The 22,292-nt window shown below is 53.1% G+C and overlaps 1 protein-coding gene across 1 annotated transcript in view; it reads right to left on the bottom strand.

The window, feature by feature from the left end:
• The window catches only part of HMMR (hyaluronan mediated motility receptor), a 488,049-nt gene that overhangs the window by 279,875 nt on the left and 185,882 nt on the right, over positions 1-22,292 (bottom strand). Inside the window, exon 12 of the mRNA XM_086931406.1 lies at positions 398-484. Coding sequence (XP_086787532.1) covers positions 398-484 — 87 coding nt within the window. The remainder of the gene's footprint in view (positions 1-397; positions 485-22,292) is intronic.

The raw sequence follows: 22,292 nt of genomic DNA, 5'->3' as shown, positions 1-22,292 counted from the left end.
AGGTCCACTATACAGCTTCCTTAACCTAAACCACACAGGTAACAAGGGCTCTACTAAACGTGTATACATTCTTGCTTCAATTACAGATTTGTGCTTCGTACACTGCTGTATTAAACCCTCTTGCCATCCATTAGGTTATCAGATTTGATTATTGGTGTGATCCCAGAGTTTAAAAGTAAGGGTAGCTGGATGATCATCGGGGAGGGGGGGGGCAGGGGGAAGGGGTTGGCTGGGTTTTGGGGAAAAGGGAGTAGAAAATCCAGCATTTCAGGTACTGTGACCCTCTAAATCCTACCAACCAACTTATACCAGTACATCACTAAATCTTCAGCAAACCACAATTAAGCCAAACTGCAACTGAGGAAACACGACAATTTGAGGACAGAAATAACTTTACTTCATTTCGGCTAGATGCTCCAACAGCCTTTTCTCAGTTACTGCCTTTTCGTCAGCCAACTTTTCTTTTGCCTGGTCAGCGGCTACTCTGTAATGAAAAACTGAAAAATTAATGGCACCACCCAACATCAATTGAATAAAAGTTTGGTAGCAAAGAGGATCACGTTTTACAAATCAAAATAGGCTACTGGGAAGGGTGAAGCATGGTAAATAAACTATTTAAAACCATGTACAAGCTATTTATTGTACTTAAATATCAGCATCGGAGCTGTATTACCAAAAGAAGTACAATTCAACAAAATCTAATGTACAAAGAGGTAAGTATTCATTGGATACGGATCTGTGAAAGCAAGACAGAACACACCACCAACAGCAATGTGTTTGAAAGAAAATTTCTGTAAATAACTGCATAAGAAATAACCAAATTGAGACTAGTTTCATTTGGACCATTTTGATCAAATGCTTCTAAGTAACACATGCCAACTTAAGTTGCCACTGCGGTGACTAGTATCAGGACATGAATTTGCCAAACCTATAATCAGATTGACCGGAGGCATAGAACAGTGATGAAACTTACACCTCAGCTGCGCTAGTCACTGCCATATTTACCAATGCGGTCTGGTCCTTTACACTGCTGAGGGTTTAGCGAATGACAGCAGGTCAGATAAACATCCTTGATCACAAAGTAGAGACGAGTAATTTGCTATGCATCTTAACTTAGTCCACAGTGGGTGGGGTTTTAAACCGGGGATGAAAGATTGAGGATGTGTACCAACAAATTCTGTGAATTCAAGTAAGCTTGGTGTGTCTGACTTTACATCAGACGGCCCAGCTGAAATGTCACTTTACCTCCTCCAATCCCTGCACTTAGTGCTTGGGATGACATTGCAATAAATGTGGACCTGGTTCTGAAATTTATAAAAAAAAATATGCCATATGGAAGAAGGCGCAAGTGACAGTTTGAGGTTTCTTTTGAAGTTATGAAATAAAGACAGAACACTTCTGGTAGTGAATAACATTTTCCTTACCTTCGGTAACGCCTTATCTGGTAGAGACTTACTAGCCAAAGATACCGTGCCATATAAAATCCCCCAGGAGTCCGACTGGATCTAGAAAATCTTGAACTGTATCCCTGCAGGTGGGTAGGAGGCAAACCGCTCCACACCTGCTGCACCTGATGCTTCATGCCTATATGAGTGCTACCACAGTGCGCCAACAGTTGGTTTGTAACTACCTCTACACCACAAGTATGGAGTGACGTCAGAAGGCAGAAAAGGCCAGTTTGCAGAACAGGAGGATGGGAGTTTTGATAAGGAATATGTGGCTAGATAAAAGTGTCTCGCAGACAGGGAGTTACTGAAGGGAAGTACCTTGTTCATCTGATTGAAAACTGCTAGCTGCAGATTGTTCACCTTTTGAATAGATAAGTAATAACTCCTCAGAAGTAGGTCAGTAAACTGGCTTAGACCAAAAAGTCCTGGAGGACTTATGTAGGCAGCTGGCTCTGTATATACTATACCAAAGTAAGGTATAGTGTGCACAGAGTCCAATGGATCCCCAAAGGCTTACATAGGTAAAAGTAAATACCTTACTCGATTTGTGTTAGTGTGGGAGAGCAGTAAGGCTTTATCAGAGGTAGTATTAACCACTTATTGCACACAGTCAGGAAAGAAGTTATGTCACACACTTAAACTGAATTCAGACCTATTGTTTGTATTACAAATATTTTAGTTTTATTTTATTTTCAGAACCAAGAAGCAGCACTTGGTACAGGTAAGTCAAATTGTACTTCAAAATTAGCAAGCTGAATGAAATGTACTTATTTACAGGTTTGTAAAATATTACAAGGAGACAGGCATTTGTGATGACTTTGTGATGACTTTCCAGATAACTCTTTAGAGTATTTTTTAGATCACCTTTTCTACTCCGTGTGATATGCCTAGATATCAAACTGGGACATTTCTTTGATAAAGGTAAGTAAAACAGTTTTGTACTTAAACACTGTTGCCATACAAACGCACCTCAACAACAGTTTCAGAAGAAAACAGTCAATACAATTCTATGTAGAATAAGCATTGGCATAGCCAATAGGTCTCGCCTTTGGGACCATATAAGGTTTTAGCCATGCAACAGTTAATGTTGCAGTAAGGATATTGTGCTTCATAACTAAATACTTATAAGGTCCAAAAGGCGAGACCTATTGGCTATGCTAATGCTGGTTTTTTTAATATACCGGGGATGCCTATCTCGATGACAGGGAATGATTCAAGCATGTGAATCTATGAAAGTTCCAATACTAGAGTAAGAGTGGATTAGCAACTACATCACTCCCATTAAACCATATTAACTACACACTAGCCACATCATCTCCTCACCCACTATCATCCTACTTCAGCCTCATGAAACCATCGCACAAGTTACTACTTGTGTTACGATATATCTGTAAGAGACATTAGTTCGTGATAGATTCCTTACCTTAGAATATCCCCAGGCGTCAGACTGGATCCGGAAAGTTTTGCGTAGCAGTACCCATGCGCGTCGGTAGGCGTCATCTGCGGCTCCGCGTCCGTCGTAGGCGTCGTGGGCGCCGTGATGACGTCGGAGTACATAGACGCCGCCTCCGCGTGCTGACGTCAGTTCTTAGCCACAGCTTTTCCGCGCCAGAAGCGCAGAGCCATGACAAAAACCGACACTGGTGCCAAGAAACTAGGGCCCTGAAAGGGGATGACCTTAACCCTAGAGATCGGTTCGCAGAACGGGGAGGATGGGTGGGTCGGTAAGGAATCTATCACTAACTAATGTCTCTTACAGATATATCGTTACACAAGTAGTAACTTGTGCATCTGAAAGAGACACGTTAGTGATAGATTCCTTACCTTAGAATAGATACCCCAGCAATACCATCCCCGTGGTGGTGGGTCTGCGAACCAATATTTACACCAGAAAGTCCTGGAGAACGGAGCGGCCAAAGTAGCCGTCCCTCCGGACTGGACTGTCCAGGCAGTAGTGCCTAGCAAACGTGTGCAACGAGGCCCACGTAGCTGCCTGGCAAATGTCCTGCAAGGGCACACCTCGGCCCAAGGCAGTTGTAGTGGCCGTGGCTCGAGTGGAATGAGCCCTCAGCCCAACAGGGGGGTTCCTTCTTAGCCAAGGAGTAACACGCCTGGATGCACATGATAATCCATCAAGAGATGGTCCTCTTGTGCACCGCTTTCCCTTTCTTAGCGCCCGCGTACCCAACAAAGAGTTGATCATCCACCCGGAACTGGCGTGTGCGATCCAGATAGAACGAGAGCGCACGTTTTGGGTCCAGACGGTGGAGCCTCTCCTTCTCTCTCGAGGGGTGCGGAGGCGGAAAGAAGGTGGGCAATGTGATGGACTCCAAAATGTGGAAGGCCGTGAACACCTTAGGCAAGAAGGAGGGCCTAGTCCTCAAAACAACCTTGTCCGGATGGACTGAAAGGAAAGGAGGCTTACAAGAGAGGGCCTGGAGCTCACTCACTCTCCTGGCAGAGGTGATGGCTACCAGGAAGGCAGTCTTCAAAGAAAGAAGGCGAAGTGGACAGTTATGAAGTGGCTCAAAGGGAGCGCACATCAGAAATGTTAGAACCAGGTTCAAGTCCCACTGAGGCATCACGAAAGGAACAGGAGGAAAGGTATGAGTGATGCCTTTCAGAAATCTGCTTACTATAGGGGACTTGAACAAAGAAGGTTGGTCAGGCAGCCTCAGAAAGGCTGAAAGAGCTGAAAGATAGCCCTTGATAGTGCCCAGAGCAGAGCCCTGCTGGGCAAGAGAAAGAAGGAAGAGAAGAATCTCAGAGAGAGGGGCATTGAGAGGATCCACAGCCTTTGCTGTGCACCATGCCACAAATCTGTTCCACCTGCAGGCGCATACCGTTTTTGAGGGACGCCTGGCTGCCAGAATGATGTTGCAAACTTCAGGAGGCAAGTCAAATGGCCTCAACTGTCGCCGCTCAATCTCCATGCATGGAGGTGGAGACTGGACAGGTTCGGGTGGAGGACCGTCCCCTGCTGCTGCGACAGAAGGTCCTCCTGAAGAGGCAGACGAACCGGGGGATCGACTGACATACTGAGTAGCTCGGGATACCAGTACCTTCGTGCCCAGTCCGGAGCCACAAGGATGACTTGTGCCCGGTCGCGCTTGATCTTCTTCAGCACTCTGGGCAGAAGGCGGAAAGGCGTACAACAGAACGCAGCTCCACTCGCGACGAAAAGCGTCTCCGAGCGAGTGCCGCCTTGGAAATTCCAACACGCAGAACTGATGACATTGCACGTTCTCTTCGGTGGCGAATAGATCTAACCAAGGCTCTCCCCAACGCAGAAAGAGGCCTTGCGCCACGTCCGAGTTCAGACGCCATTCGTGATCCATCGAGCACCGACGGCTGAGTTCGTCCGCCCTGGCGTTCAGAGAACCTGCCAGGTGTTGAACCACCAGAGTCACGCCCTGATGTTCCAGCCATTTCCAGAGGCGCAGAGCCTCCCGGCATAGGGTCCACGACCCCACACCGCCCTGTTTGGTGCAGTACCACATGGTGGTGGTGTTGTCCGTGAACACCTGCACTGCACTCCCTTGGACAGACGGGAAAAATGCTTTCAGTGCCAGACGAATCGCCCGCAGCTCCAACAGATTGATATGGAGCCGGGACTCCGCCAGAGACCAGAGTCCTCTGATCTCCGCCTCTCCCAAGTGGCTACCCCAGCCCTGGAGGGACGCGTCCGTCACAACTACGTGCTCCAGTTGGAGAAGGGAGAGGGATCTGCTGTTGACCCAATCGCGGTCCGTGAGCCACAACTGCAGCTGTCTCGCAGTGCCCTCCAAGATCAGGACATGGTCGGACAGGTTGCCCCGGTGCTGGGCCCACTGAAACTTCAGGTCCCACTGCAGGTCCCACTGCAGAGCCCGCATCCGCCACCGTGCGTGATGCACCAGAAGGATGCAGGAGGCCATCAGCCCCAGAAGCCGCAGCGTCAACCTGACCGAAACCAGGGATAACGGCCCGAAGATCGGAATCAGGGCCTGTATATCCCGAACCCGCTGTTCGGGCGGATAAACCCAAAACTGCGCCGAGTCGAGAACTGCTCCGATGAAAAGGAGCTTCTGAGTGGGGCACAGGTGTGACTTCGGCACATTGATGGAAAATCCCAGCCGGTGCAGGAGATCCGCCGTAGTCTGGAGGTGGTTGACGACTGCCTGGGGCGAGCCCGCCTTCAACAACCAGTCGTCTAGGTAGGGGAAGACTGAAACCCCTAACCTGCGCAGGTGAGCTGCGACCACCGCCATCACCTTCGTGAACACCCGTGGGGCGCTGGTAAGGCCGAAGGGGAGCACGGTAAACTGAAAGTGCTCGAGGCCTACCGTGAACCGCAGGTAACGCCGGTGGGCCGGCAGGACGGGGATGTGGAAATACGCATCCTGCAAGTCCAACGCTACCATCCAGTCTCCTGGGTCTAGGGCAGCCAAGACCTGAGCCAGTGTCAGCATTTTGAACTTCTCCTTTCGGAGGAAGCCGTTGACGTTCCTCAGATCCAAGATAGGGCGTAGGCCCCCTTTGCCCTTCTTGGGTACCAGGAAGTAGTGGGAGTAGCAACCACGACCTACTTCTGGCCCAGGAATGCGCTCGATGGCCCCCTTGGCCAAGAGGGCCGAAACTTCCTCCTGCAGGAGCCGCAAATGATACCCCAATATGCAGTGGTGTTGCGGTGGCATGGCTTGAGGGGTCGTCTCGAAGGGGAGGGAGTAGCCCCTTCGGACGATCTGCAGCACCCACCTGTCCGAAGTGACTGTGCGCCAGTGAGAGTGGTGATGACGAACCCTGCCCCCCCACTGGCGTCAAATGGGCCGAAAAGCACGGACTAGGAGGGTTTAGAGGCGGATGCAGGTGTGGACTGGCTCCGCTTGCCTCCCCGACCGCCTCCACGGCGGTTTCCACGGCCGCCGCCGCGCTGGACGACAGTTTGCGGCGAGTGGCTGGCGGCACGCGTGGGGACGCCCCTTCCTTGGCCACGAAAGGGGCGAAAGGCACCCACTTGCTGGCGCGGGGCCGAGAGGCCCAAGGACTTGGCCGTAGCCCTGGAGTCCTTAAAGCGCTCAAGCGCGTGGTCTGCCTTGTCGCCAAAGAGGCGACGGCCATCGAACGGCATGTCCATGAGGGTATTCTGGACATCAGCCGAGAAGTTGGCGGATCTGAGCCAGGCGTGGTGTCGAATCGCCACCTTCGTAGCCATTGCTCTGCCCAGCGAGTCAGTTGTATCTAGTCCGCACCTGATCGAATACTTTGCTGCGTCCCGGCCCTCCACTAGGGCTTGGCCGAGTTTGGCCCGTACCTCCAACGGACACTCTGGCAGCAATTCCGCCACCGTTTCCCATATAGAATGGGTGTTACGGCCCAAGAGGCATGCGGTGTTGGAAGACCGCAGTCCCAAGCTGAGGGACGAGAACACCTTTTTGCCATAGGCCTCGTACCTCTTGGATTCCCGATCGGGGGGAGCCGTCGGGAAGGCGGTCTGGGAGTTAGAGGCCTGGATAACCAGACTCGGGGGTGGGGTGGGTGGACAGGAAACATGGGTCGCCCGGGGCTGGGCGGTGGCGTCTGGCCACGTTCCTATCTACAGGCGAACCTGTAGCGGGCCTGGACCAAGTGCCCAAAAGAACATCCGACAAGGCCTCATTAAACGGCAGCATAGGCTCCATGGAGCATGACTGCGGCTTAAGGACCTCAGTGAGGAGGTTAGTCCTCACGGCCGCGACGGGGAGCTCAAGGCCCAACGCCTTAGCAGCCCTCATCAACACCACACTATATGTCGCGCCCTCCTCCGAAGCCACGGAAGGAGGAGAGACAAATCCAGTGTCTGGAGAGGTGTCCAGGCCACTGGCCTCCCCAAGGTCTCCTGTCCAGTCCATGCTAGACTGACATTCCCTTGTCAGAGGGTCCACAGACCGCTCCCAATCCTCCTCTTCCCCCATCTCCTGAGACTCAGGGTCGTAAGTGAATGAGGATGGATCATAGGGATGGAAATCCCCGACCGGCGTCGAGATCGGCGCCGACTGGCCCCGTCCCGACGCCGGAACCCATAGAGAGGAGGCATTGGGGACGGCGTCGGCCGAGGCCGACGCCGGAGGGGACACCACACGGACCGACCCCGGGGGGGGTCGTAAGGTCCACTGGGGACGGTCCAGCGCCCGACGAGGGCCGAACGGCACCCTGCGGCGTCGGGGACCGCTGAACCCTGCGGCGCCGAGCCCGAGGGCAGCGGCGGCGTCGGGATCGTGGAGCCCTGCGGCGCTGGCGCCGAAGACGCCGGCGTCGTCGAGGCTGAAGCACCCGACGGCGTCTGGGTCGCAGCCCCCGACCCACTAGGGCCCCCAGACGGGTTCGCTGGGCCCGAAGGCGCCGCCGAACCAGTCGGAGAAGAAAGGGACCTCATGGCCATGAGGAAGCGCTCTATCTCCTCCGGTGTCGCGTTCAGCCCAGGGACCGGGGGGTATGGAGCCGAACGCGGCGCCCGCGACTCCTGGGGAGTCGCGTGGGCGGTGTCACCCCGAACCCCCGGCCGCATCGCGCGAGCGTCGGGGGGAGTCGGAAGAGCGATGATGTCTCTTCGACTTCTTATGCTTCTTACCTGACGACTTGGACCCGGAGGAGTGGCGCCGACTCCGGAGCTGTGACGGCTCCGCCCCCGCGACCTGTCCCTCGACCTCCCGTGGGACCGGGACCTCACACGGCGCGGGGCCAACTGGCGGATCTCGAGTCGCCTGCGGGACCGCTCCCGCCTGGCCTTCCTCGAGAGGGCCCGACAGTCGGAGCAGGCCTCGTCGTCATGGTCGACACCCAAACACGTCCGGCACAGGCGGTGCGGATCCGTAATCGACATGAGGCGTTCGCACTCGTCGCAGTGCTTGAAGCCGGGCATCCCTAACGGCACCGTCGGAGTCGTGAAGACTTCGAAATAGATCAAGAGATCCAAAAAGTTAGTCAAAAAATGACTAGGGAACTGCTTTTTCCAGATCTGCTCTGGCTGGCGCGGAAAAAAGAAGAACTGACGTCAGCACGCGGAGGCGGCGTCTAAGTACTCAGAAGACATCACGGCGTCCACGACGCCTACGACGGATGCGGAGCCGCAGACGACGCCTACCGACGCGCAAGGGTACTGCTACGCAAAACTTTCCGGATCCAGTCTGACGCCTGGGGATATTCTAAGGTAAGGAATCTATCACTAACGGGTCTCTTTCAGATACCCTTTAAGGATATCAAATGGCCCACTGTGGACTGTTATAGAGATGTGAAATAAACGTCCTTAAATAAGTCTTCCTCACAAAATTGTATTACATGGTGTGTGAGGCTCAAAAGGGTTTGCTGGCCTCCTTGGGAGACCACTGGAGTCAGAGCCGTAGAACAGCCATTAAAATATTTAAAGGCTCGTGGATTTTGGGTATTCCAATTTCATGGGGTGGAGTTTTTAAGCAGTCAGGCAGAAACTAATGTAGTTTGATCAAGTAATGACAATGTGGCTATTTCAGAGCCTGAGTAGATGTGAACAGCTGTAATACCTACTAGAAATTACTGACCTACAGTCTTCACTTGGATGCCTCACTTCCATTATAAACTAGTCTCAATTATCAAAAGGATTTTTAAAAAACATATGGAAACATCTAACATTAGTTTTTACAGTGTGTTCAAGTTTGAATTTGTATTTAATGACTACAGGCTGTTCACTCGGAAATTCGCTGCTTATTGCCCTAGGTCATGCCTCTATGTTTACTAATGAAGCAGTCATATGGGTTTATTAATGCAGAATTCTTTGGAAGGGTCTTATTACTGCGCTGCTGCCATAAGATGTAAATGTAGCATACAGAGAACGAGTGTACTGGACAGAGTGTGAGCAAAGGAGTAGGCGTCCTAAACTAGGCGGCTAACTCCAGCATGGATCGAATCCAAGTCACCATAATCATTTTTTGCTGCAGTGGGTACTAAAGATATCTAGTTAAGAGATTAAGGCACTGGACGCCCTATTTTATATACAGTAAGTACTAGTCAATGGGGTCACACAGAGCAAGGATAGCCATCTTCCAGTCATTGCTGCTAGTGGTAGTAAAAGTAGTAACGCAAGTAACTCTACTTTCCACAGCATTAGCTAAGTTCCAGGAAGTGCTTGTACATCTTCCCTTTGAGCAACCCTGCAGAGAATGGCCTTAAGTCCAGCCCCCGCGCAAAGCCCCAATCCCCCACCCCAAAGTCCAGCCCCCATCCAGCTCCCCCCACCCAAAGGAGAAGAAAGGTGGGCAGGGACATTAAATTTAAAGCACTGACTCAGACAGAAAACAACTTAAGTGATAAGATTCTCTGGACAGTGTGGTTGTGCTTATAGTCATAAATACTCTGTACAGCAGGGGTCTCCAAACCGGTCCTGGAGGGTCGGATCCATGCCAGATTTTTTGGATATCCCCATTGAGATACATGTAGTTATTTTAAAAATCTGGCATAGATCCGGCCCTCAAGGACCGGTTTGGGGACCCCTGCTGTACACAATAGGAATTGGAACAAGCATTTGCAATGCAATAGGGCTCGCATTAGTAAAGTTAGAGGTATTAGTATTGTAAATGACACATTTTTTATTTATGTTTTTGTTTTGAAAATAGCGAAATTAATAACTTTGACATTTACAATGCCAATAGTGTTAACTTTTGCAAACGTGACACCTATAGCATTTGTAATGCAATATGTGTTGTATTTACATGACTTAGATGTATTAATATCAAAAATAACAATGGGTTGTATTTTTTTCAATATTTAATACTTAAATAAAAGTTATTGTAATTTATAATGTCAATAGCCTAAACTTTTGCAAATAACTTTTTGGAAGATTATGTTTAGTGTATTTTATTGTGATGAAAATACAAGAACAGAAGTGAAATATTAACATTTTTTTGTGACATTTGTAATAAAGTTTGAAACATTGAGAGAACATATTTGAATCAGTTGTTCTTGAATGGTTGCACAGATTGATGCTGTGGTGGCTCTGAATGATGTTGTAGCGGTGACGAGTGATGCTGGGCGTTCAGTGATGCTCTGGTAGTGCATAGCGATGTTGTGGTGCCCCTGAGTGATGCTGTAGTGATGCGATGGATAGTGAGGGCGATGGATAGAGGGAGGGCGAAAGATAGAGAGAGAGAGGGCGAAAGATAGAGAGAGAGAGGGCGAAAGATAGAGAGAGAGAGGGCGAAAGATAGAGAGAGAGAGGGCGAGAGATAGAGGCAGGGCAAGAGGACGAGGGATGGAGTGTGGGCAATTGATGGAGTGTGTGCGAGGGATGGAGTGTGGGCGAGGGATGGAGTGTGGGCGAGGGATGCTGTGGTGGATGCTGTGGTGGTGCTGAGTGGTGCTGCTGAGTGATGCTGTGGTGGTGCTGTGGTGATGCTGTAGTGATGCTGTGATGGTGCTGTGTGATGCTGGGGTGGCGCTGAGTGATGCTGTGGTGGTGCTGAGTGATGCTGGGGTGGCGCTGAGTGATGCTGGGGTGGCGCTGAGTGATGCTGGGGTGGCGCTGAGTGATGCTGGGGTGGCGCTGAGTGATGCTGGGGTGGCGCTGAGTGATGCTGGGGTGGCGCTGAGTGATGCTGGGGTGGCGCTGAGTGATGCTGGGGTGGCGCTGAGTGATGCTGGGGTGGCGCTGAGTGATGCTGGGGTGGCGCTGAGTGATGCTGGGGTGGCGCTGAGTGATGCTGGGGTGGCGCTGAGTGATGCTGGGGTGGCGCTGAGTGATGCTGGGGTGGCGCTGGGTGGTGCTGAGTGATAATGTGGTGGTGCAGAGTGATGCTGTTGTGGTGCAGAGTGATGCTGTTGTGGTGCAGAGTGATGCTGTTGTGGTGCAGAGTGATGCTGTTGTGGTGCAGAGTGATGCTGTTGTGGTGCAGAGTGATGCTGTGGTGGTGCTGTGGTGGTGCAGAGTGATGCTGTTGTGGTGCAGAGTGATGCTGTTGTGGTGCAGAGTGATGCTGTTGTGGTGCAGAGTGATGCTGTTGTGGTGCAGAGTGATGCTGTGGAGGTGCTGTGGTGGTGCAGAGTGATGCTGTTGTGGTGCAGAGTGATGCTGTTGTGGTGCAGAGTGATGCTGTTGTGGTGCAGAGTGATGCTGTTGTGGTGCAGAGTGATGCTGTTGTGGTGCAGAGTGATGCTGTTGTGGTGCAGAGTGATGCTGTTGTGGTGCAGAGTGATGCTGTGGTGGTGCAGAGTGATGCTGTGGTGGTGCAGAGTGATGCTGTGGGGTGCAGAGTGATGCTGTGGGGTGCAGAGTGATGCTGTGGGGTGCTGAGTGATGCTGTGGGGTGCTGAGTGATGCTGTGGTGGTGCTGAGTGATGCTGTGGTGGTGCTGAGTGATGCTGTGGTGGTGCTGAGTGATGCTGTGGTGGTGCTGAGTGATGCTGTGGTGGTGCTGAGTGATGCTGTGGTGGTGCTGAGTGATGCTGTGGTGGTGCTGAGTGATGCTGTGGTGGTGCTGAGTGATGCTGTGGTGGTGCTGAGTGATGCTGTGGTGGTGCTGAGTGATGCTGTGGTGGTGCTGAGTGATGCTGTGGTGGTGCTGAGTGATGCTGTGGTGGTGCTGAGTGATGCTGTGGTGGTGCTGAGTGATGCTGTGGTGGTGCTGAGTGATGCTGTGGTGGTGCTGAGTGATGCTGTGGTGGTGCTGAGTGATGCTGTGGTGGTGCTGAGTGATGCTGTGGTGGTGCTGAGTGATGCTGTGGTGGTGCTGAGTGATGCTGTGGTGGTGCTGAGTGATGCTGTGGTGGTGCTGAGTGATGCTGTGGTGGTGCTGAGTGATGCTGTGGTGGTGCTGAGTGATGCTGTGGTGGTGCTGAGTGATGCTGTGGTGGTGCTGAGTGATGCTGTGGTGGTGCTGAGTGATGCTGGGGTGGCGCTAAGTGGTGCTGTGGTGGTGCTGAGTGGTGCTGGGGTGGTGCTGAGCGATAATGTGGTGGTGCTGAGTGATAATGTGGTGGTGCTGAGTGATGCTGTGGTGGTGCTGAGTGATGCTGTGGTGGTGCTGAGTGATGCTGTGGTGGTGCTGAGTGATGCTGTGGTGGTGCTGAGTGATGCTGTGGTGGTGCTGAGTGATGCTGGGGTGGCGCTAAGTGGTGCTGTGGTGATGCTGAGTGATGCTGGGGTGGCGCTAAGTGGTGCTGTGGTGATGCTGTGGTGGTGCTGAGTGGTGCTGAGCGATAATGTGGTGGTGCTGAGTGATAATGTGGTGGTGCTGAGTGGTGCTGTGGTGGTGCTGAGTGGTGCTGAGTGATGCTGGGGTGGCGCTGAGTGATGCTGGGGTGGCGCTGAGTGATGCTGGGGTGGCGCTGAGTGATGCTGGGGTGGCGCTGAGTGATGCTGGGGTGGCGCTGAGTGATGCTGGGGTGGCGCTGAGTGATGCTGGGGTGGCGCTGAGTGATGCTGGGGTGGCGCTGAGTGATGCTGGGGTGGCGCTGAGTGATGCTGGGGTGGCGCTGAGTGATGCTGGGGTGGCGCTGAGTGATGCTGGGGTGGCGCTGGGTGGTGCTGAGTGGTGCTGTGGAGGTGCTGAGTGATGCTGTGGAGGTGCTGTGGTGGTGCAGAGTGATGCTGTTGTGGTGCAGAGTGATGCTGTTGTGGTGCAGAGTGATGCTGTTGTGGTGCAGAGTGATGCTGTTGTGGTGCAGAGTGATGCTGTTGTGGTGCAGAGTGATGCTGTGGGGTGCAGAGTGATGCTGTGGGGTGCAGAGTGATGCTGTGGGGTGCTGAGTGATGCTGTGGTGGTGCTGAGTGATGCTGTGGTGGTGCTGAGTGATGCTGTGGTGGTGCTGAGTGATGCTGTGGTGGTGCTGAGTGATGCTGTGGTGGTGCTGAGTGATGCTGTGGTGGTGCTGAGTGATGCTGTGGTGGTGCTGAGTGATGCTGTGGTGGTGCTGAGTGATGCTGTGGTGGTGCTGAGTGATGCTGTGGTGGTGCTGAGTGATGCTGTGGTGGTGCTGAGTGATGCTGTGGTGGTGCTGAGTGATGCTGTGGTGGTGCTGAGTGATGCTGTGGTGGTGCTGAGTGATGCTGTGGTGGTGCTGAGTGATGCTGTGGTGGTGCTGAGTGATGCTGTGGTGGTGCTGAGTGATGCTGTGGTGGTGCTGAGTGATGCTGTGGTGGTGCTGAGTGATGCTGTGGTGGTGCTGAGTGATGCTGTGGTGGTGCTGAGTGATGCTGTGGTGGTGCTGAGTGATGCTGTGGTGGTGCTGAGTGATGCTGTGGTGGTGCTGAGTGATGCTGTGGTGGTGCTGAGTGATGCTGTGGTGGTGCTGAGTGATGCTGTGGTGGTGCTGAGTGATGCTGTGGTGGTGCTGAGTGATGCTGGGGTGGCGCTAAGTGGTGCTGTGGTGATGCTGTGGTGGTGCTGAGTGGTGCTGGGGTGGTGCTGAGCGATAATGTGGTGGTGCTGAGTGATAATGTGGTGGTGCTGAGTGATGCTGTGGTGGTGCTGAGTGATGCTGTGGTGGTGCTGAGTGATGCTGTGGTGGTGCTGAGTGATGCTGTGGTGGTGCTGAGTGATGCTGGGGTGGCGCTAAGTGGTGCTGTGGTGATGCTGAGTGATGCTGGGGTGGCGCTAAGTGGTGCTGTGGTGATGCTGTGGTGGTGCTGAGTGGTGCTGAGCGATAATGTGGTGGTGCTGAGTGATAATGTGGTGGTGCTGAGTGGTGCTGTGGTGGTGCTGAGTGGTGCTGTGGTGGTGCTGTGGTGGTGCTGAGTGGTGCTGTGGTGGTGCTGAGTGATAATGTGGTGGTGCTGAGTGGTGGTGCTGAGTGGTGCTGAGTGATAATGTGGTGGTGCTGAGTGATAATGTGGTGGTGCTGAGTGATAATGTGGTGGTGCCGAGTGGTGCTGTGGTGGTGCTGAGTGGTGCTGTGGTGGTGCTGTGGTGGTGCTGAGTGGTGCTGTGGTGGTGCTGAGTGGTGCTGTGGTGGTGCTGAGTGGTGCTGTGGTGGTGCTGAGTGATGCTGTGGTGGTGCTGAGTGGTGTTGTGGTGGTGCTGTTTGATAATGTGGTGGTGAGTGATAATGTGGTGGTGCTGAGTGATGCTGGAGTAGCGCCGAGTGATGATGTGGTGATGCCGAGTGGTGCTGTGGTGGTGCTGAGTGATGCTGGGGTGGCGCTGAGTGGTGCTGTGGTGATGCTGTGGTAGTGCTGAGTGGTGCTGGGGTGGCGCTGAGTGATGCTGTGGTGGCGCTGAGTGGTGCTGTGGTAGTGCTGAGTGATGCTGGGGTAGTGCTGAGTGATGCTGGGGTAGCGCTGAGTGATGCTGGGGTAGCGCTGAGTGATGATGTGGTGGTGCTGAGTGATGCTGGAGTGGCGCCGAGTGATGCTGGGGTGGTGCTGAGTGATAATGTGGAAGGGAAGGGAAGAAAGAACAAAAGAAAGAAGGAAGAAGGGAGGAAGGAAAGAAAGAAAGGAATGAAAGGGAGGGAGGAATGGAAGGAAGGAATGGAAGAAAGAAAAGGAAGGCAAGAAAGGATATAAAGGAAGGATGGAAAGGAAGGAAGGAATGGAAGAAAGAAAGAAAAGGAAGGCAAGAAAGGATTGAAAGGAAGGAAGGAAAGGAAGGAAATAAAAGAAGAAAAGAAAGGATAAAAGGAAAGAAAGAAAGGATTCTAATTGCAAGTGTCAACATGAACATACTTGTTTTGAAGACGTAGTCCCCACATTTGAGATTCCACGGCAGAGAGGGGCTGTGAAGGAGGGAGGCGACGGGGACATCAAAGGAAGGGTGGGAGGGGAAAAAAACACATTAGCGAGCGAGAAAAGCCATAAACACCAGGGGGGGGGAGGTGCGGGGAAGTAGATTGCCTCCAAGCTTTCAAGCCTTTGAGAGGCCAAGCGCGTGCCTGGGGAAGCAACGTTGAGTGCTGGCACGACAGGCAAGAAAGAGGACAATGTGGAGCACTGGGCGGGAGAAGAGAAGGGTGTGAGAGAGATCCATGTGGAGAGATCAAAGTGGGGCGCTGCATAGGGATGGGGTGAGGACTCGGAGAAAACAATGTGGAGTAGTGGATGGGGGAGCATCTAAGGATAGAACGGGGTGGTGGGAGCAGATTAGTACCTCAGGAAAACAGCCCAAAAAAATATGCACACTCATGCAGTGTTTTACAAGAAAAAAATAAAAAGACTTACCAAAAAGTTTAAGAATAGAAAGAGCCTATCAGAGAGGTGGTGAACAGGGTAAGCTTCATAGGAGGGACAAAGACATGCCTATGGACTAAAATAAAGGTAGCAAATACTAACCCAGCAAATATAAAGCAAGCAAATGTGAGTGATAAACCACAAAGCCAATGGTAACCAATGAGAGGAATAAATACTACCTAATCTTTCAGCATGTCCCCAAATAGGGAGGAGGGTTGGGGAAAGGTGCCTCTGTGCTGCTGCCTGCCCTGCTGCGGCCATGATTTATTGATCTCATCCTGGGCAGAAGGTCGCTGGCGCTGCAGTAATAAAGCAACAACATAATGGTTTTTCACTGCAGATCAGTTAAATTAGCGGGTATTGGGCAAATTACTCAGGAATGTTGTGATTCACAAAATGGCAAAAAGGTGGTGGTTTCTGGTTATTGCAGACTCCTGCAGGGACTGCAGAACTCACGGGATTGCACTTTCACGGAACTGTCTACCATTTGCAGTTTCTTGCTGTTAACACCCCCCTCCTTCAGCGATCTATCCTGCTGAATAAATCCATTGGCAAGACAAGATTAAATCTGTTAGCTTTCTTCCTGTTGTATGCTAGTCACATACCCTGCCAGGGGCGGAAACTCTTATAAAACAAGTTATACCTCAAAGAACTCCCTTTCTTGACTTTATGTGAAGGGCTAAAACTAATGCGCATGAGGAACGAACTGGCATGCAGGTGATGGCAGCGCAGGGGGGCACCTCCCCTTGTGAGAGAAAAAGGGGGTTGTTAATAGCCGGATGATAAGCTGGATCACGTGATAGCGGCTTGAAGTCAAATCAAAGTCAGAAGGTTGAAAGAGCGCCTCTGCTGGTGTTGTTTCCCCTCTCTTCACACGCGACGCTGCTGTGCTGCCTGTGGACGCACAGAAGCGAAGGGTGCAGCTGGGGGCTGCGGGGGAGAGGCGGGGGCGCTGTCACTGGAGAGAGGGGTGAACAGAGAATGGGAGAGTGTGGCAGATGGAATGTCGGTGAGGGAAGGGGGCAGGCAGGTTACTAGCAGAAAGGTGCGGTGTTACTGTTACGGAGGAGAGTGTGACAGGGGCCAGAGTGGAAAGGGCTGACAGGCGGGAAGGAGAGTGTGCCAAGGACTATTGGACAGAGAGCGCAGTAGTGGAGAAGAAAAAGAGTGATCAAGAAAGGAGTAGTTTCTGTCCTGTAACTCCAGTTCTGTAGTAGGGGTATCTCTGTTATAGTCATAATCTAGTGAATAGTCCCGCCCATGTGCGTGGACCCCGGCAATCAAAAATAATCTCTTAAGTTGTCAAAAGAATGCAGGAACTGCAAAGACACTTAAGAGAGAATTAAAGACAAATAATGCAGCCTATATCCAAGGCTACACTGTCCAGTACTTCAACTAGAAATTCCACCAAAATTCACCACACACAGCCCAGCCTGCTAGTTTCTACCATAGAGAAACCTGCCTCCCCAGTCAAAGACCCAGGAATGATAGAGAGGAAGGTAGGGACAGACAAGCCCCATAGGCTGCCATTATGTGGCTTAAACAGGATACTGTGCCTTTAAGAGAACCTTCTAGACTTCTCCCAGTATCCCAGAATGCATAGCAGGTCCAACTTACTTTCAGTTCTTTTTGAAGGCGTATACAACGCCAGACCTGCAGCATTGTGTACATGAAGAATTCTCCACCGGGGAGGAGGGAGGGCGCTTATGACTATAACAGAGATACCCCTACTACAGAACTGGAGTTACAGGACAGAAACTACTCCTTCTGTAGTAGGGGATCTCTGTGTATAGTCATAATCTAGTGAATAGAATGGCAAGCCCATCCCCCAACTAAGCGGCGGTGGAGAGTAACTACATAATGCCACTATTGTGCGAACAAATTCCGCAGTGAAGCCTGTCCAACCTGAGCGTCTGCCCTGGCGTCAGTTTCCAGGCAGTAATGCTTAGCAAAGGTATGAACCGACTTCCAAGTGGCTGCCTTGCAGATTTCAGCAATCGGCACGTTACGGAGCAGAGCCGTCGTGGCAGCTTTGCCCCTGGTGGAATGAGCCTTAGGCTTACCTCCTAAGGTCTTATTAGCCTTCTGATAACACAATTGTATGCAGGACACAATCCACCTAGAGATGGACTGCTTAGAGGTGGCAAGACCTGTCCTGACCGATCCATAATTGATAAACAACTGGTCAGACCTACGAATATCTTTGGTTTTATCCAGATAAAATTTCAACACCCTCCTAACATCCAGAGAATGGAGAGACCTCTCCGCTGGGGACGAAGGGTTCTGAAAGAACGTAGGTAAAGTTATAGTCTGGTTGACATGAAAGTCAGAAATAACCTTGGGAAGAAATTTAGGGTGAGTACGCATAACAACCTTAGCAGCATGAAACACAGTATAAGGTTCATTACAACACAACGCCTGAATTTCACTCACCCTGCGGGCCGATGTAATGGCCACGAGGAACGCCGCCTTCCAGGACAGGTGCTGCAACGAAGCCTTATGAATAGGTTCAAAAGGTTCCTTCATCAACCTGGACAGCACCACATTCAATTCCCATGAAGGCGAGGGAAGCCTGACAGGAGGGAATACTTTCTTCAATCCTTCCAGAAAATCTTTGATCACGGGGGTCTGGAAAAAAGAAGTCTGTGAAGGGCATTTCCTATAGGCAGTCAATGCAGCCAGATGAACCTTAATGGAATGCACATTAAGGCCAGACTGCGCCAAATGTAAAAGGTAAGGAAGGATGACATCTTCCTTACAGGTCGTAGGATCATGGTTCTTAGATTGGCACCAGATACAAAACCTCTTCCACTTGTAAGCATATGAAGTCCTAGTGGAAGGTCTCTTGGACTCCTTCAGAATGTCCATGCAATCATCGGGCAGATTAAGATGGCCATACTGCACTATCTCAGGAGCCATGCCGCCAAACTCAAAGACGATAGGTTGGGGTGTAACATCCGTCCCCCGAACTTCGTGAGAAGGTCCGGCCTGCACGGCAACCGAATGTGAGGAAGGAGAGACCGGTGAAGCAGGTCCGTGAACCACCACTGCCTGGGCCACTCCGGGGCGATGAGTATCATCCGAGCCCTGGACCGGGCCAGCTTGATGAGCACCGCCGGAATCAGGGGAATGGGAGGAAAGGCGTACAGAAAGTTGTTCGTCCAGTCGATCCATAGCGCATTCCCCAGCGTCCCTTGCTGGAAGTACCTGGAGGCGAAGTCTCTGCACTTGCTGTTTTCGGCGGTGGCGAACAAATCTACGTCTGGAGTTCCCCACCTTGCGAAGACTTCTCCTAGTACTTCGTCGTTTATGACCCATTCGTGGTTTTCCTGAAGCAGTCTGCTCAGTGCGTCTGCCTGAACATTCTGCACACCTGGTAGATGGGTGGCCGTTATCGTCAGTCCTCTGGCCAGGAGCCAGTGCCAGATCGTCTGCGCCTCTTGTGACAGGGTGCGCGATCTCGACCCCCCCTGCTTGTCGAGGTAATACATCGTGGTGGTATTGTCCGTCTGTACAAGCAGAGAGTTGGTCCGGAAGGACGGAAGAAAGGCCTTCAGCGCCAAGCGGACAGCTCTGAGTTCCAGGAAATTGATGTGATACGTGGCCTCCATCGGTGACCACGTGCCTTGAATCTGCAGAGTCCCGGAGTGCGCTCCCCATCCCAGAAGAGACGCATCCGTCACGACCGTCTGCGTGGGAATGTCCTTGTGAAAGGGAACCCCTCTGAGGAGATTCTCCGCCGAACACCACCACTTCAGGGACTGAAGAGCATGCAGCGATAGGCGAATCTCGTCGTCCCAAGATCCTTTCCTCTGATCCCACTGGTCCTCCAAGCACTCCTGTAACGGTCTCATGTGCAGCCGTGCGTGTGGCGTCAGGAAGATACAAGAGGCCATCGATCCCAGTAGAGAAGACACCGTCCTCACTGTTGTAGATGGAGTCGTCATAAGAGCCTGAGCCTTCCGAAGGAGTGATAATCGTCGCTCTTCCGAAGGAGACACGCTTGCTGACAGCGTATTGACGGAGGCTCCCAAGTACTGTATGCATTGGACCGGAGTCGGAACAGACTTGGCCAGGTTGATGTGCAACCCCAGCTTGTTCAAGAGAACGCACGTCTTCTGGAAGTGGGCTCGCGCTTCCGAGAAGGAGGATGCCTTGATCAGCCAATCGTCCAAGTAAGGGTAGACGAACACCTTGTTCTTCCTCAGGTGTGCCGCTACCACCGCCATGCACTTCGAGAATGTCCTTGGCGCAGACTTCAGCCCGAATGGGAGTACTGTGTATTGATAGTGATTGGTGCCGACTTGGAACCGCAGGAACTTCCTGTGTTTGTGAGCAATGGGCACATGGAAGTAAGCATCCTGTAGGTCTATCGCGCACAGCCAGTCTCCCTGTTGCAACTGAGGGTAGATCTGGTGCAACGACAGCATGCGGAACTTTTCTCTGCGAATCCACTTGTTTGCCTGTCGCAAATCCAGAATGGGCCTGAACTCGTTCTTGTCCTTCTTGCGAACCAGAAAGAACCGGGAGTACAGACCTCTTCCTCTCTGAGACAGAGGTACGTCTTCTATCGCCCTTTTCCTTAACAGGATATCCGCTTCCGCCTGAAGCTCGCGCAGCTGAAACTGCGAGCTGACCGGGGGAATCGCTGGAGGAGGGCTGGTGAACCGAAGACTGTATCCATTGCAAACAATATTCAGCACCCACTTGTCCTGAGTAATTTTTCTCCACTCTGCCAGAAAAAGTTGGATGCTTCCCCCTACCGGAGTGGGTAACGGATCCGGGGGAAGTAAGTTCCTAGGGCCTAGACCCCGCCTGGCCCTTGGGCGCCGGAGCCGACTGCTGGCCTCCTCTGCCCCTCTGCCGCTTCTGGAACGGCTTACGGAACTGCTGCTGCTGCTGTTGTGAGTGTCCCGAAGCCTGTCCCCGTCCTCGGCCTTGAACTCCGAACCGCCGTTGGAAAGGGCGGTACTGCTTCTTGGTCTCCTTGGGTTTTTCCAAGCCCACAGCCGTCAGCGTTTCGGCCTCCGCCTTCATGCGGGCCATTTCATCATCAGCGTGCTTCCCGAAGAGGGTCTCCCCGGAAAACGGCAGATTGGCCACCCTCTGCTGCGCGTCCGGTTTCAGGGACGTCAGCCGGAGCCATGCGTGGCGCCGTTGGTTGATCCCGTGGCAGAACCCGTGAGCAGCCAACAGGGAGGAGTCCGCAGCCGCACTGATTATCTGGTTGGCCACCAGCATACCCTCACTCAGGACCTCCATGAAGTCTTCACGCTGCTCCCGAGGCAAATGCTCCGCAAAGCGCTCGAGGGAGTCCCAGAGGGCGCGGTCGTAACGCCCCAACAGAGCCGTTGCACTCGCCGCTTTCATGGATGTCGCGGAAGTCCCACAGATCTTTCGTCCCGCCGAGTCCATCCACCTAGATTCCTTGTCCGGGGGGACCGTGGAGGTCGGAGTGGTGGCGTGCTGCTTGCGGGCCGCCGTGACGATGACGGAGTCAGGCGGAGGCTCCGCTCTCAAGAAGGCCGGATCCGATTCGGGAGCCCGGTATTTCTTTAGTAGCCTGGAAGGGGCCGCTCTCGTCACAGCCGGGGTGAGAAACAGCGCCATAGCCGGTTCTTCCAAGCCCGGTACCAGGGGCAGGAGGGGACGAGACATGTGCCTCTGATGCAGAGTCTCGAAAATGACGGACGTCTTCGGAGTAGGCACCGTCAGTGTAATGCCTAGCTTCGCCGCGCCCCGCAACAGGACGTCTTGAAAGGCAACCAGGTCGTCTATCGGGGACACTCTGGTGTCCGGCGACCCCGACAGCGTAGGTGAATAGTCCCTGGTCCCAGAAGATCTCGTGCGAGAGCGAGATTCGCGCCTCCTATGGCGGTGTCTCGACCTCGTGGGAGACCTGCGCCTAGAGCGAGAACGAGACCTGCCAGCTCTAGGGCGCTCCTTCGGTTTGCGAGGAGGGGTCTTCCGTGGCTTCTCACGGGGACTCTTCGGAGCCTCCCGGGGCTTCGGTTTCGGGGTCCCCTTGGGAGGAACAGGCAGCGACGGCAGCGAAGTGGACCTCGGCGGAGGGACCACCGGCTGCGGGGCGGGCCCATGAGGTGGGACCGGAGGTGGATCAGAATCCCCCTTAGGAAGTGGTGGTATGGGCGGAGGGTCCTCCTTCGGTACGGGTGGAGGAGGAGGAGTCCCGGGTCGAGATGGAGTGTACACTTCCGAGTACACCGAGCCCGGTGACCCTTTAGGGGACGGTCGCGGGGAGCCATCCCCATCCGCAGGCGACCTCTTCCTCTTGCGACCACCGGAAGTGGCGTGACTCCTGGGGCTAGAGCCCCCTCTGCGCCGTTTGGGAGAAGGAGATCTACTCCTCGGCGCTGACCGCTGTCTGCTGGACGCAGAATGACGCTTCTCCGGCGTCGAACGGCGCTTCCTGGACTCCGGCGTCGAACGTCGTCCCCTCGACGTCGACCCTCTCATCCTCGGCGTCGAACGTCGACTCCTCGGCGTCGATCTCCTCTTGCGCGATCTCTCACGCCGCCCTCTCGACGTCGGGCGGTCCGCCCTCGGCGTCGATCGTCGACGTCGCCTTGTTGTCCCCGACGTCGAGGAGCCCCTCGACGTCGAACGGCGGTGTCGCCTCGACGACGAGCGTCGGTGCCGCTTCGACGGCGAGCGCCGAAACACGTCCCTGC

The sequence above is a fragment of the Lissotriton vulgaris genome, chromosome 7 (genome assembly GCF_964263255.1).
Source record: "Lissotriton vulgaris chromosome 7, aLisVul1.2, whole genome shotgun sequence".
Taxonomy (NCBI): Eukaryota; Metazoa; Chordata; class Amphibia; order Caudata; family Salamandridae; genus Lissotriton; species Lissotriton vulgaris.
The sequence above is the reverse complement of the archived record's forward strand: the minus strand, read 5'-3'. Positions and strand labels throughout refer to the sequence as shown.